General features: G+C 36.9%; 1 protein-coding gene across 2 annotated transcripts; it reads left to right on the top strand.

Moving 5' to 3' along the window:
- Positions 1–2,429: 2,429 nt before the first annotated feature.
- LOC140923070 (ras-like GTP-binding protein RHO) lies at positions 2,430–10,932 on the top strand. Of its 2 annotated transcripts, none has more exons than XM_073373131.1 (2): positions 2,430–2,560; positions 10,232–10,932. In XM_073373131.1, exon 2 carries the CDS (start codon positions 10,249–10,251, stop codon positions 10,831–10,833), a length of 585 nt encoding a protein of 194 aa, XP_073229232.1. In that variant the 5' UTR covers positions 2,430–2,560; positions 10,232–10,248; the 3' UTR covers positions 10,834–10,932. The 2 variants fall into 2 exon arrangements, with proteins under 2 accessions (XP_073229232.1, XP_073229233.1); XM_073373132.1 differs by lacking the exon at positions 10,232–10,932 and adding an exon at positions 4,945–6,403 and having other exon boundaries at positions 2,438–2,560.
- The last annotated feature ends 2,948 nt before the right edge of the window (positions 10,933–13,880 follow it).

The following is a 13,880-nucleotide window of genomic DNA, read 5'->3' as shown; positions in this document are numbered from 1 at the left end:
AAATTTCCCTCCAAGTAAAAGCCTAGCCGATTTTGTGGCGCAAATTTCCCTCCATAAATAAGCCCCCCCCCTCCCCCCCCAAAAAAAAGGGCCTTCGAAAAATATGAGCCCCGGGTCTTGTTTTCGGTATTTAGGTAAATCAATCTGTTTTCCAGCCACAAGAGGCCCGAGTGGTGGACTTCCTTACAACATTGACGGGGTACTCGTCCTACCTTTAGGGGGTAAAATTTGCACATTGCATTGGTTTATTGTGATATAATTTAAACTTTACCGCTGTTGTAGTTGTCGCGGTTTAAGGACCATTGTAAGGGTATTGAGGCGAAAAATGTCTGAAACTATCTTTTCAGAGTCAGTTGATTTGTAACTTTATAATCAATAGTTCTTTAGGTCGGAGTGAAAGACAACTTAAGCAACGCCCAAAAAACGTGATAGGTGTACCTCTTAGGGGGGTCTCGTGTTGGTCACTTTGTTCGTTTTAATCGTTTTGGTAACTGTGCTCATATAGATCAATTTGACTGTTTTTTCCTCCCTGGTCACTTCGGTCTTGCAAGTTTTGGCCTCTTCACTATAAACGAATTTTTCCTTGCTTTAATATATTTTTCTTTAACCCCTCTTGCCCTGTAGCTTTTCTAATGGTCTGTCCCTTACACAAAAAAACTTGTGCAGGAATTATCTATTATTTTTGTAATTCTCTCCAAAATAAAAAAAAATTCCCAAGGCGTGATCGTTCCTCTCCTTTTCCTCCCATATTCGCCATAATTTTAGCCAAAAGTTATTTCTCTAATTTGAATTGAATTATTCATTGAGTAGACGAATGCTGATGTTTAACCACCTCTGGTTTCTATGGTGACATGATAAATTAAGTTGCTAGAGAGATCGATGCAGGTGTAGTGAGTAAATACATTTTCAGAAACACTAAAAATATATATTGTTATAACAAAACGCTGTTAATTGTACCCTTGGAGTGCAAACTGGTCGTTTTCTCGGCTGACTTCCAAATTTACTTATGGTGCTATTTTGTCGTTTACAAACATTTTATTGTTAGATCGGTGCTGCCAAAATCTCTGGTCCAAGATAATTGTTTTTTTTTAAAGACAAGCTAGATGAGAGTCTGAGCCCACGTTGAGCCCAGCAGATGAAGCGCTTAAAAAGCTGAAAAAAGCAAACAAAAAGTTAAAAAAGCCATCAAATGTGCTCGATTTTCATTTTGCAACCACGTCAGCTGAGACACCCAGTATATCTCTAAAAATATTACCAAGTTGTTTTTTTATTATATTTAAACGGTGTAACTTGCATGCGGATATGAGTATACGGTTTCACATGTCATGAAATTTTGAGATTATTCGATGACCGTTCACAGAAACCATGCTGTTGGTCATTGCGTGACAATTTGTAAAACGCACGTGACAAAGGCTCCTTACAGCAAGAATAATACGAAGAATGCTTACAGATACACATGTAAGTAAAAAATTTACATATCGAAAACAGATTTACGCCTACTTTTACAATACAAATGGTTAGATCGATCAAAGAGGCTAGATTACTTTTTTACAAAAGCGTGTAACTAGCTGAACTACTAAGCAAAAGTAAAACTTAAAGCGTATTTATAATATTAAATTTAGCCAATTTTTGAGACAGGCGTGGAGATTTTTCAAACTCTCTAAAATTTCCTTGACCAAATTAGTAAGCTTTTTTGCTTACGGTGCCTACGCTAACTTCAACAAAAAGGAAATACAGTTGTCAGCTAAACCTATAAAGGAAACGTAATTGTGAAATACTTGAGGAAACAAAAATACCGCGCTGACGGCAGTTGTCACGCAACCTACGCAACCGGAAACAAGCCGATGGACGCATGGATTATAGTGTATGAACAATAACGAAAAATGTTTCTGAACTTTTCGAGAGAATAAGATATAAAATCATCATTAGTTGCTTCTATGACTGGTTTGAAAATTAGCGATTTACCCATTTTGAACTGTCCTGTCTTGTTTTGATCGGAGTGGTTCGAACAAATGCCTTGTAGGAAAGCTTTCGACGGATTTATATCTGGTGTCTATTCTTAGAACACATTACTGTCCAATGAAAAGCTTCGTTATAAAATGGCAGCAAGACCTGGTATTTGAAGAATGTCTCATGGCCTAGCTTACAGAAAAGACAATATAGAAAACCAGATCGATCCAGACAGAGATTATAAACATCACTGAACTTTGCCATTGGATGGGATACTTTCATACGCTTTCATCAGCCAGTGAAAATCTATCTTATTTAACCCGGCAATCGCTTATATATGGCTGGTCTATAATAAAACCTTCGTCATAAGTGGTCGCGTTCGTTCATGTGTTAAATCCATTGTTTTTTAACCAATCAAAATTAAGGGCAAGCCCCTGGGTTTTACCGCAATGTGGTGTGAAGTCAGCGGCCCAGAATATCTAAACCCCCCTATAGGCTATATTGAAGGTGTGGCTTTGGCGCTTGGTGATCAATTCTCCGGCCATTTCCTGATTTCTGAGTTCGTCGGTTCTGGCACATAGTGAGAGACACTTTACTTGGTTTTAGAAAGGTATGTGTGAAAATACGACTTCTACTATACTTTTAGACCGGAGATTATTTCATTGTTGAAGGTTTAGAGGCGTTAATCGCGCTGAAAAAGCGGTTGGTAACATCAGAATGGCAGCGATTTCCAGCCGACTGGGAGAGCAAATTCTTGGCGGCGTTGTTTCACAATCTGTCCCGCTTCGCCCCAAAAATGAAACCAAGAATTCTGAACCGTTGGGATGTCTTTAGATTATTCCTTTTGCCTTCGACAGCTGTTTGGGCGAGTTTTGCTTTCAAATATATAATTTAATTGTGGATGTTTCAAACTGTGTACCTACTCAAGGATGGAGCTGTTGCTTCAGCGAGTAGGTTACATGCTACTGTTAAATTGGCTTAAAATTTGCTCTCCTAACCTTCCATAAAATTGTGTTTAATCCATAGCTTGCGTAAGTACTGGTGTTAATTTTGAGGGGAAGAAAATGTGCTTGGAGAGGGTACTTCGAGCGATAATGATATTCATATTTAGGAGGGCGCTAGCGATCTCGAAGTAAACTTAGAACGGTTTGGCCAACCGGCGAATTATTCAAACACCCCCAGTCAGTGGCTACCGCCTTGCATTCCTGTGCGCAAGAAATATCATTCATTTTGCTGGTGCCTCAGTTGAGAAAGTGCTGTGTTTGGTGATATTCATGCCAGCTAGTTTCCGACCCAGTTTCTTGAGCTGGTTTTTGGTCAACGTGAGTGCTATAGTTTAACAGAGCTATGACTTTGCGGCAACTTACGCAAGTCACGATTATGATGAAAAGCCGTCATTTTTTGCGATCAAGCGTTGGTTATAGCCATACTTTCCCCTGAAAATGTTCTCTCCACCCTTTCGAAGTTTTAACTGCAATTATACATGGGCAAATAGTTCTTGGTAACATGCCTAATTTTTATTGAAACATTTTCTTAAATCTACGATTACTCCAATTTTCATACTTTTTAAACTTTAGTATTATGTCATTACACTCAAGAAAGGTGTTCTAAATAGAGTATGATGTTGCATTATATTTGAATGATATATATCATCATGTAGTCTGTTTTGTTTCCTTGGAAATATATTCTGTAGAAGTTAAAACACAGTTTTCAGCAATGACCTTGCAGTCCTTTTTCAATGAAAAATATTTAACAGAGATGGTTAATTATCTTGCATACTTTTTGTTCCTTGCTACTTAACCATTGTCTATCCTCACTTTGATCATCAGTATAACTCTAACCCTAATGGAACTCTTTAGTATTTCTTTCTTTGCCAAATAATGCCTTTTTAACGTGTTTAGTCTGTGACATGTTGTTCAAAACTAATATGCTGCAGAAAAAGTTAGGCTTAATGTTTATTCACGTCAATTTCCTAAAGTACAGTACATTACCTGGTTGATTACCTGGTAACATGCATGCACAATCAGCATCCTGCCTACAACTTTATTTGCATGAATTTGTGGGTTACATCTGATCATTTTGTAGTAGTCAATATCTCTGTGCTACTCAATATTTGCTCAGGTGTTGAATTGATCCAGACCTGCCAACCCCTGATTCAGGAAAATCTGGAGACTTGTGACAAAAAATCTGGAGATTCTACATTTTCCCCTATCAAGATTAAACAAACCTTTTTTCATTTGGGGTATTAACTGTTTATTTAAACATTAGTTTGATTTACATGTGGTCCCTGCGGTAACAACATGCCACATTTTCTTGGATGCCTCTAACAGGCCAGGGAGGAGGTCATGTTAGGGAGAAAACTTATAGCAAGGTGCCATCAAGGCTTAAACAGGCACTAGCATTCCCCATAAAATTTCTGTTTTTATTCAATAATATAGCATATGATATTTTCAAAAAGACTGTGAGACTCGCTGCAAAGTTGTGAGAGTTGGCAGGTCTGTTGATCATAAAACAGTTTATCCTGTATGGAAGGTTTTCTTACAGGGACCAAGTGCTAATGTTGAGATAATGCCTAAATACAAAGGACATGAAAGCTCCGGGTAGTTTTCCTCATCAACTTAACCCTTTCCCTTATAATGTGGTTCTAATTTTTGATGAACTAACCCTGGTGAGTTTCATGTATAACCCTTTCACTCACATAGATGGCCAAAGGCTTCAAAATTTCAATGTTTAAACTTGGAAGTGAAGTGCAAATCGTGCCATGCAAAAGAACTGCCTAGAGGTTTTCTTTGAATGGCCACACAGTAGGATTTTGTCCACGGACTTAAAAGTTAGAGCAACAGAAAATTCTCACCATTAATCTTTCTAAAAGTGAAGGGGTTAAGTTTGATCATGCATTATTTCATTGTTCGTAAATGGAAAAGTTTAGAGTTTTGAACATCACCACTGTTATGAGGTAAAGGGTTGAGTTAACCTTCAATTGTCCTTTTGAAGGTTGAGGAAACAGCAACATGACGCCCCTTAGGAAAAAGCTGGTCATTGTGGGTGATGGTGCCTGCGGCAAAACCTGCCTACTCATTGTGTTCTCCAAAGATAATTTTCCTGAAGTATACGTGCCTACAGTTTTTGAGAATTACGTTGCCGACATCGAGGTTGAGGGCAGGACTGTAGAGCTAGCTCTATGGGATACAGCAGGACAAGAAGATTATGACAGGCTGCGACCTCTCTCTTATCCCGACACGGATGTAATTCTGATGTGCTTCTCCATTGATAGTCCTGATAGTTTAGAGAACATACCTGAAAAATGGACTCCTGAAGTAAAGCATTTCTGCCCAAATGTACCCATCATTTTGGTGGGTAACAAGAAAGATTTAAGAAATGATGAGAACACCAAGAAAGAATTAGCAAAGATGAGACAAGCCCCAGTTAAAACAGAAGAAGGAGAAGAGATCTGTGATAAGATCAATGCCAACGCCTACATGGAGTGCTCAGCAAAAACAAAGGAAAACGTAAGAGAGGTTTTTTATGAAGCCACCAAGGCTGCTCTAAAAAGGCCGAAAAAGAACAAGAAGAGGGGATGCAGTATATTGTAAAATGTTTGGATGTGGTTCCCATGGAACATTACTTTAGTATAGTACGCTTAAGTTGAATGAAAACAAAAACTTCTCCCATCCTTTACGCACCCAGAGGGTTGTGTTAATCAAAAGAGAATGGCTTTCTCCAACTGCGAGTTTTGTAGTTATGGTATATCAATTCAAATTATTAGTATTGTTACTCAAGACACACTGTGCCAAGTCAGGATCGAGCCTACGTTTACAGCAATTATATTATAAACTAAAATAAAGAGCTGTGAAGTCAGATTGTTGTATTAATTGACAAGTGTATAAAGCTATTTTGCCTTTCTCTTCACACAAAAAGAAATCAATATTGTTATTTTTTGTTTCTTTCCATTATTGTAATAGTGTTGAATCTATCATGGAGTAATGTATTGATTTGGCACATAAAAGACCCATCTCCTCCATAAGGACTATTTCTTGCCTGTCTTTGAATACTGTTTAAAATTGTTTTGAAGAATAATTTTTTGATTGAATGTTATTAGCTTATGTGGCAACGTGATCTACTTGTCGTGAACTGAAAAGGTTTGAAATCAGGTTTTTCATACTGAGAACAAAAATCCTAATGTTATGCTTTTTGTGCTGGAGTATTTCAAACCTTTTCATGAACAAAAACTTTTTTTTCTTCAAAAATGACAATATATCAATCAAATAAAATTGATCGAATTTTAAAGGGATATATGTCGCTCTTACAGGAAAACTAAACCTTGTGTTTGGAAGTTGTCTGACATGTAAGTGTAATATGCAATGTAGTAGGTGTTAATCAAAAGACCTAAATTCATAAATATAGTTGATTCTTCAGTTTGTTCAGTAAAAATAATAAAACTGTTATTATTTTGTGCCTTTAGTCGTGTTTTGCATTAAAAATTGTTATTATTCTAGCTAGGGCTGGGAATTGGCTGAGATTTCTCAATCAATCATCCCAAATAATCAGATGACCCAAGTGAGCGACCATTGATCACTATCGGAAAAAACTTCTTTATGAGAAGTCCATTTATTTTTCACCTCTGTGAAAGTCAAAGTACATGCAATAGAAACTTGTTGAGGTTTATGACTGTAGACCACTGAGCTAAGAATTTTTCTGTGCTTGCAGGTGATCAAATTCTCGTTCTTTTTTAATATTACGAGACCGTTAATAGACAGTGCACAAGTTCTTAATATGTTTATTTCCCAACAAAAAAATTAAGGATTTGGAAATTAACGCAACTTGAATTATCACAAAATTGTAATGGAAAACGACTTTCGAACAACACAAATTAATTAATGTGAAAGACAGGGTATTTTTTCAAAATAAAAGAAATTAATGCATCATTCACAAAGAAGCAACTAAAGACAACAGGAACAAAGTTAAGTGTATAATCTGGAATGGAAACTGTGTTCCTGGTACTCTCCCTAAAAATATGAAAGGGGTCACCCTCAGAAATATGGTCACTTTGAGGGCTGACCACAGTTTTACTGATACTACCAGATCTCCACCCTGATAAAATACTCCTCTTTCCTAGGTGTCAAGAATGTCTTAAGTGAATTGGGGCCAAAATGATAGAAATTGTGGTAGTGGAAAGTAACATGCCACTTACAGTTTCGTAATAAATGGCACAGAAATATTGAAGATAAACATACAAATGTTTTAGTGAAAATAGGAACCTTTATTTCTTGTTTCACTGGTTGGTGAGCCTCGCTAAAACTGCCTTTATTTTCCTTTCCTTTTTATCACCCTTGTTATGTTACATAAGCCATGTAATTTTGTTTAACGTGCAGCACTTTGCTCAAAGTAATACGTAAAGTATTGTTCAGGGGTTTCAACAAGCACTGATGACCGACAACACATGTCGGCCACTTTGCTCCGAGAAGTCAATTACTTTTTCCCGCTAAATTGGAAGCTGGAAGTGAAGTATTACAGCAAGGAGCCCAAAATTGTGACCACCTTTAATTAACTCACATTCTTTCATGCAGACATTTTAAAACCAATCAGAAGTCGAGGACAGTTTCTAGCTGGCTTCTGATTGGATTAAATCTGTACGAAAGACTGCGAATAAAAATCAAAAGCAATCACACTTTTGGGGTCCTGTCAAAACTTAAGTAAAATTCAATTTGCTGGACCTAGAAATACTTTTTGCTTCAGATTCAAAGTATTTAGGAAATGTTTGGGATGTACTGTGCATTACTTGTCCAAATTTGCCATTATCGTTTGTACTCAATTAAGTGCCTAGGACGTTTGAAATCAAATTTTAAGGCGTTGAATTTTCAGAATTTTCTGAGGGTGCATGCTTCGAGATAGCTCTAGAAGAAGGGGTGTGGAAGCCTGTTTTTAATACTATCAGTTATTTTTTTCAAACCTTCTGGCTTCTTCAATTTTAAAACCCCTGATTGTGTGTTGTATTTTGTGCATCATCACTCTTTTGCCTCTGCTTGTTTTGCTACATCATCTGCAAGGTCAAAAGTACTATAGGATGGAGACCTCATGACACTGTCACATGTATAAGGACCCATCTGTTTCATAATGTAGGTTAACAGTTTTATTAAAAGGGATGTTGTAAAGGGGAAAAATTGAGATATTATTCCAGACCAATGGCTTCATGGCGTAGACCACAGCGTGGCTATACACCTTTGAAAAGATCAGATCATAGTCCAACTCTAGTAGACAGGAGGAACCCCGGTGATCTAGCAATGTGGGACTCAGATTATGAGCAAGAAGATGAAGAAGAGTTAAAAAAGAACGATTTGAGAGGCAGTGTTACCAAAAGAGAGGCTCCAGAAATCAAACAAGTTCCAGTTGAAACAGAAGGCACAAGGGTCATCATATTGAGCAGTAAATACTGTGATTGCATTCCTGAAACAAGTAGAGATGGAGATGTAGATGTAACTGACTCAGCTTCTGAAATCACCCACAAAAATGATCCAGGCCAGAAATCCAAATGCACTGTTATGTAAAAATGTTATGAAATTACAAGAAAGCTCCAGGTTAACTTTAGCCACTTGTGTCATAATAAATTATTGGCTTTTATTTGGAGTCTATGATGATGTTACTTCTCAAATTGGAGATGGAGATGAAACCTACTGACAGCTTCTGAATAACCCCTCCAAAATGATCAAGGCCAGAAAACCAAATGCAGTGTAATGTAAAACTGTTATAAGATTACAAGCTCAAGATTTAAACTTGAGAATTTTTCAAGTGTAATAATAAACAGCCATTTGGAGTCTATGATGATGTTACTTCTCAAAGGATTAATGAAAATTGTGGGATGACAACTCTAGATCTGCATTACCAGTTTTAACTCCTAGAGCACTTGAATCTTGAAGTGCAAAGTTTTCTTGCTGTTCAAAGCACAGTAGTAGGATTGCTCTATTTTATGGCATCACTGCTACTTGTGATATACCTTGTTTACTGTTAAAGTTGCCCTTGTAGGTGGGGAAGGGGTTACATCTTGTTTAGTATTTTGTTTAAGCAGATGGTGTATTTTAACATGACCCACTTGATAGGGACATCCCAGTAATTTGGACACTTTCTATGGCCCCCTTAGTGGCGGTAATAACAAGGGTGACTGTATTGTAACGCTCTCATGAGATGCATTGTCTTCTGGCCTGGGTGGTACTCCACAAAGTTTTATACGGGAGGTGCTGCTCCAAGGTCCAAGGCCTTACCCCTTTTATATTTCATTTTTTGACAGAAAACGTACCCCTTTCACATTGACAAATGGAACCACATTTGCATACCTAGTTTAGAACTTTGCATTCCTTTGAACTGTTTTAAATTCACTGTCTTTCAAATGTGAATAATATCACAATTCCTGAATGTTTTCTCGACTTTTTCACAGCCATAAAATCCTTCCGTAGCCCTTTTAGGTCATTTTTACAGAAAGAAATGACAGATTTACCCACCCTTTCGTATACTTCAGGGCTCGAAATAATGGCTGGTCAACGGACAATGTCTGGACTGATTGGGAAGTTGACCGGTCAACCTTTCATCTTGCCAGTTATGCTGACCGGTCACAGCCAGTCGTATTGAAAATGACAAATTAAAATTTCCATGCTATTCAGTTGTTTCAGTTGTTGTGTAGCAAGTTGCTGTGTATTATGGAACTTTGATCTGAAATCATCTGTGAAATGCTACTAGAACCATTGTTTAAAATTCAGCATTGAAACTGACATCGTAGTTCATGCACTTCCTGTCACAAAATTAAAATTATTTTCACTTTTATTAATTAAGCAACCACTTTTTATTTTGGGAAATTTGTGTCACCAGTTTTGGATCATGGGCCCTTGTTTTAAGCGTTATTTATCAATCTCATAAATTTGACCGAGCTAAAATGGATTTGGCTGGTCTGGGTCATTGTGTCTGGAGACTCTCCGGAAATTATTTCTAGGCCTGTACTTCAAATTAAAATTAACCCCTACCTTACCTGAGAAAGGTACCCCTTTATGGGGGGGTCTCACCCAATACGCCATAAAAGAGAGTAAAGAGAGAGTTGTCTTGTGGTTGTACGGACAATTGAAACAATTGAAAGAAAAATTGTAACAAGAAAGTCATCTGTGAAAACTGTATTCTGTAATTGAGATATTTTATAAGCAAAAGCTTATCCTCATGGTGAGGGAGACAATCTTCTTTTGAAGAGCTAAATAATTGTATGAACTAAAACTTAACACTGGCTTCTTTTTCTCCTTTGTAGAGTGAGTATTTAACACGATGACAGCCATCAGGAAAAAACTGGTCATTGTGGGAGATGGTGCGTGCGGTAAAACTTGCCTTTTAATTGTGTTCTCCAAAGATCAGTTCCCCGAGGTTTATGTGCCGACAGTTTTTGAAAATTATGTGGCTGATATTGAAGTGGAGACCAAGAAGGTAGAGCTAGCTTTATGGGATACGGCAGGGCAGGAAGATTACGATAGGCTACGTCCGCTCTCCTATCCAGACACAGATGTAATTCTGATGTGCTTCTCCATTGATAGTCCTGATAGTCTAGAGAACATACCGGAAAAATGGACTCCTGAAGTAAAGCATTTCTGCCCAAATGTACCCATCATTTTGGTGGGTAACAAGAAAGATTTACGAAATGATGAAAACACCAAGAGAGAATTAAAAAAGATGAAACAGGAGCCAGTGAAACAAGAGGAAGGAAGTTCAATGGGTGATAAGATAAATGCCCACTGCTACATGGAATGCTCAGCGAAAACAAAGGAGGGAGTAAGAGATGTATTTAAAGAAGCTACAAAAGCAGCTCTTGAAACAAGGAAAAGGAGACATGGCAAGAGAAAGTGCTGTATATTGTAAAGTTTGGACTAGTTCCCACAGAACTTGCTTAATTTACCTATAGCTATGGTAGAAGTTTCCTCTTCATTGCACACTTTGTTCGGCTGGGGCGGGGAAGGGGGGGGGCTGGCACTGTTAAGGGAGATTTCTTGTTTAGGAATGGAAGGAGATTTTTTTTTTAGTTATTAAAGCAAGTATTGTTTGGGAATGAAATGGCATTTTAAACTATTTCATTTGGACTTTCCAACTGCACAACTAAAAGGTAGTGGCAACTTTTTTTTTGACTTTTAACATTCATGTTATTTAACTCTTTTGGATCCACAGTCAATTATAGACATTTAATGTAGGTACAGATCCAATGCCCTGATCTGATCAGGTGTGACCATTCAAGCAAAAGCATCTCCCACTCGTCTGCATGGTTCTATAAAACAGTCATGTGTGACCGCCTATCCAAGATCTGTGTACCCAAATAGTTTCTTCGGCTAGCCAAATCATTATTTCGGTACTCGACGATGGGAAGTTTGATTATTAAGTTTTTGTTTTTCACACTAGGATGGATTTCCACTTTTGCCTAATTTTTACATCTGTATGCATGAAAAAAATAAGGTGCATTAATGAAATAGAGACAAAGCATGAAAGGCTGTGCGTAGTTGAACCTTGTTAAACTTCTATGTTTACAGCTACAGTGTATTTTGAAAAAGGTTGTCGGAAGAAATGGGTTATGATCAATACACTGTTCCCGACTCTGTAGCTGTCAAAACTACTTTTTATTGTTTTCCTTTAGTACTCGCAAACATATGTCCATGGCCTCTCCTGCAATTCTTTCAAATTTCTTTGAAGAACAGTGAACTCAAAACCACCCACAATACCTTTCAGGATTGTCGCGTTCACTTTTTTCGACAACCTTTCTCAAAATAGCTGTTTACGCAAGTGTTACGTTTATACATAAGGCTGTGCTCAAAGAAAAAATTGAAGGATGCCCAGTGCTCTAAACCTGTGAAATCCAGGGTGCTCAGCATGGGATTTCTACTAAAAAGCTATGATTTTCTTGTCACCCTGGAGCAAAAAATAAGGTGCCTGAAGTTGCCACTTGGTCGCACAAGGGCACAGTCCTGCACACATAACATTTGCACGTATATAGCGATGCATATGAAAATCAAGTGTCAGTGGTAATCCACCTTTGTGTGAAAATGAAATTTTTCTAAAATTTGAGATGTGGCCTTGAAGTGTCTTCATTTTACAGGTTCAGAAACAAGCTGGGGAGAAAAATTTTCAAGTTAGCTTTGGTTGCAGACATTTCAAGCTTCTGTTTGAATAGTTTAATTAAGTCAAATACATTTTCATAGTTGTAGATCAATTACGTGCTTTTGATCATAATTATTTGCATGTAAAAGGCACGTTATAAATTTATTATTATAGTTATTATTACTATTATTATTAACTTTTCCCCATAGGTTTACAATAGGTAAGTGTAGGAAATTGTCTTTGATTTCCTGTGTGTTTAAACCAGGTGGGTCCCCATTTTAAGTATGGAATTTAAAAAAAAATGATCACTTCCGTTTTTACCAGACTGAAATTCCTTACTAAATTTAAAATTCCAAATTTAATTTTAACAAGTATCAAAAATAAACAGAACCATGTGAAAGTATTCAGCTGTGGAGGTTTAGGTTTAGTATACAAATTGTCACACCGTAGGACCTTGTCCACAGACTCCCAATGCTACAAACTCATCATCAGCATCATTGTTTCTGAGGGGTAAATGTGTAACCATGCACAAAAGCAAAAAGGAGTGAATGTGCCTCCAACTAAGATTATAAATAGTAACATGCCTTGTAATAAAAATTGTAACAAATCATAGTTATGTCACACATCACATACATTAATAATTATTCAAACTTTGCCCTTCTCAATCCACTGATACTTTCTTTATCAGTCAGCTATACACTTTTGAGTTCAGTACATTGCTAGAAGACACATTAATTTTTGATCTGCTGTCAGTCAATGTGGCAGGAAATATAGAACTCTTTGAAACAGGAGTGATACAGAGGAAAATGTTCCAGTCATGAACCTCACAGTCATTTTAAGCCATTTATGTAAAAAAAAATGAGTTGCTGAGGAATCAATATTATTATGATATGGTCAGAGAAGAACAAGACCACCTGTTGATGAAAACAAATTCAGCGTACGTGTGTTACTGAAAAGTGTAGTAACTTTTCTTTCTGTGTGTTAAATTGACTTCTCGAGACAAAATCAATTGAGTTTCTGTCTTGATTTTGTCTTATATGACCTAAACATTTACATGAATGGATATTTGTTAGCAGGATATTGTGTAACGGTCATAGTCTTATCATTTCAACATCTTACCTCAGTTCTCTTGATTTTTTGTTAATCATAAACCTAGAAGGTTTGAAATCTAATATTTTCCGAAAAAAATAATGAGTACTTAGTATTTGCAGTGTTCAAACAATTATATTTTTTCTAGAATTTCAAACCCTTCCAAGGATTTTTTGTTTAATTTTGTTTTACAAATAAACCAAAACAAATGTTGTTGTATCTTAGGGTGAAGTAGAAACTTAGAGGGATCATAATGATATTATGTAATCTATGAGTAACTTAGACTGTGATGTGATTACAAGCTTTAGGTTCTTCAGTATGACAACATTGTAACTATGGTTGCAGAAAGTTATACATTTTTTATGATTTGTGTATGTAATATGAAACGTAACTGATACTGTTGATTTACAGTTCATGAATGGATAATAAAACTTGTTTTTTGGAAGCTGTTGAAATAATAAAATATTTTGAGGTTGTGTTGAGATTGGGCCAGGGGGAGACTCCCGTATAAGAGTGAGGGGAATGCTCGTCGAAAAATTATCATTAAACCCCCAAGGGAGATCAATGTGGGTGTGGTTCAAAAGGAGACCATACTAAAAGATCAGGACATTTTTTGTAACTTTCTTTTTGCAAGCCCTATAAGTAATACCTGAATGGGCAAAGTGACTTTCCATCGCCAAAAACCTTGAGTGAGACAAAAATCCGCAATTTAGACCCCCAAGGGAGACAATGAG

This window comes from Porites lutea, chromosome 13 (assembly GCF_958299795.1).
Source record: "Porites lutea chromosome 13, jaPorLute2.1, whole genome shotgun sequence".
NCBI lineage: Eukaryota > Metazoa > Cnidaria > Anthozoa > Scleractinia > Poritidae > Porites > Porites lutea.
Note: the sequence above shows the minus strand (reverse complement) of the source record. Positions and strands in the feature narration are given on the sequence as shown.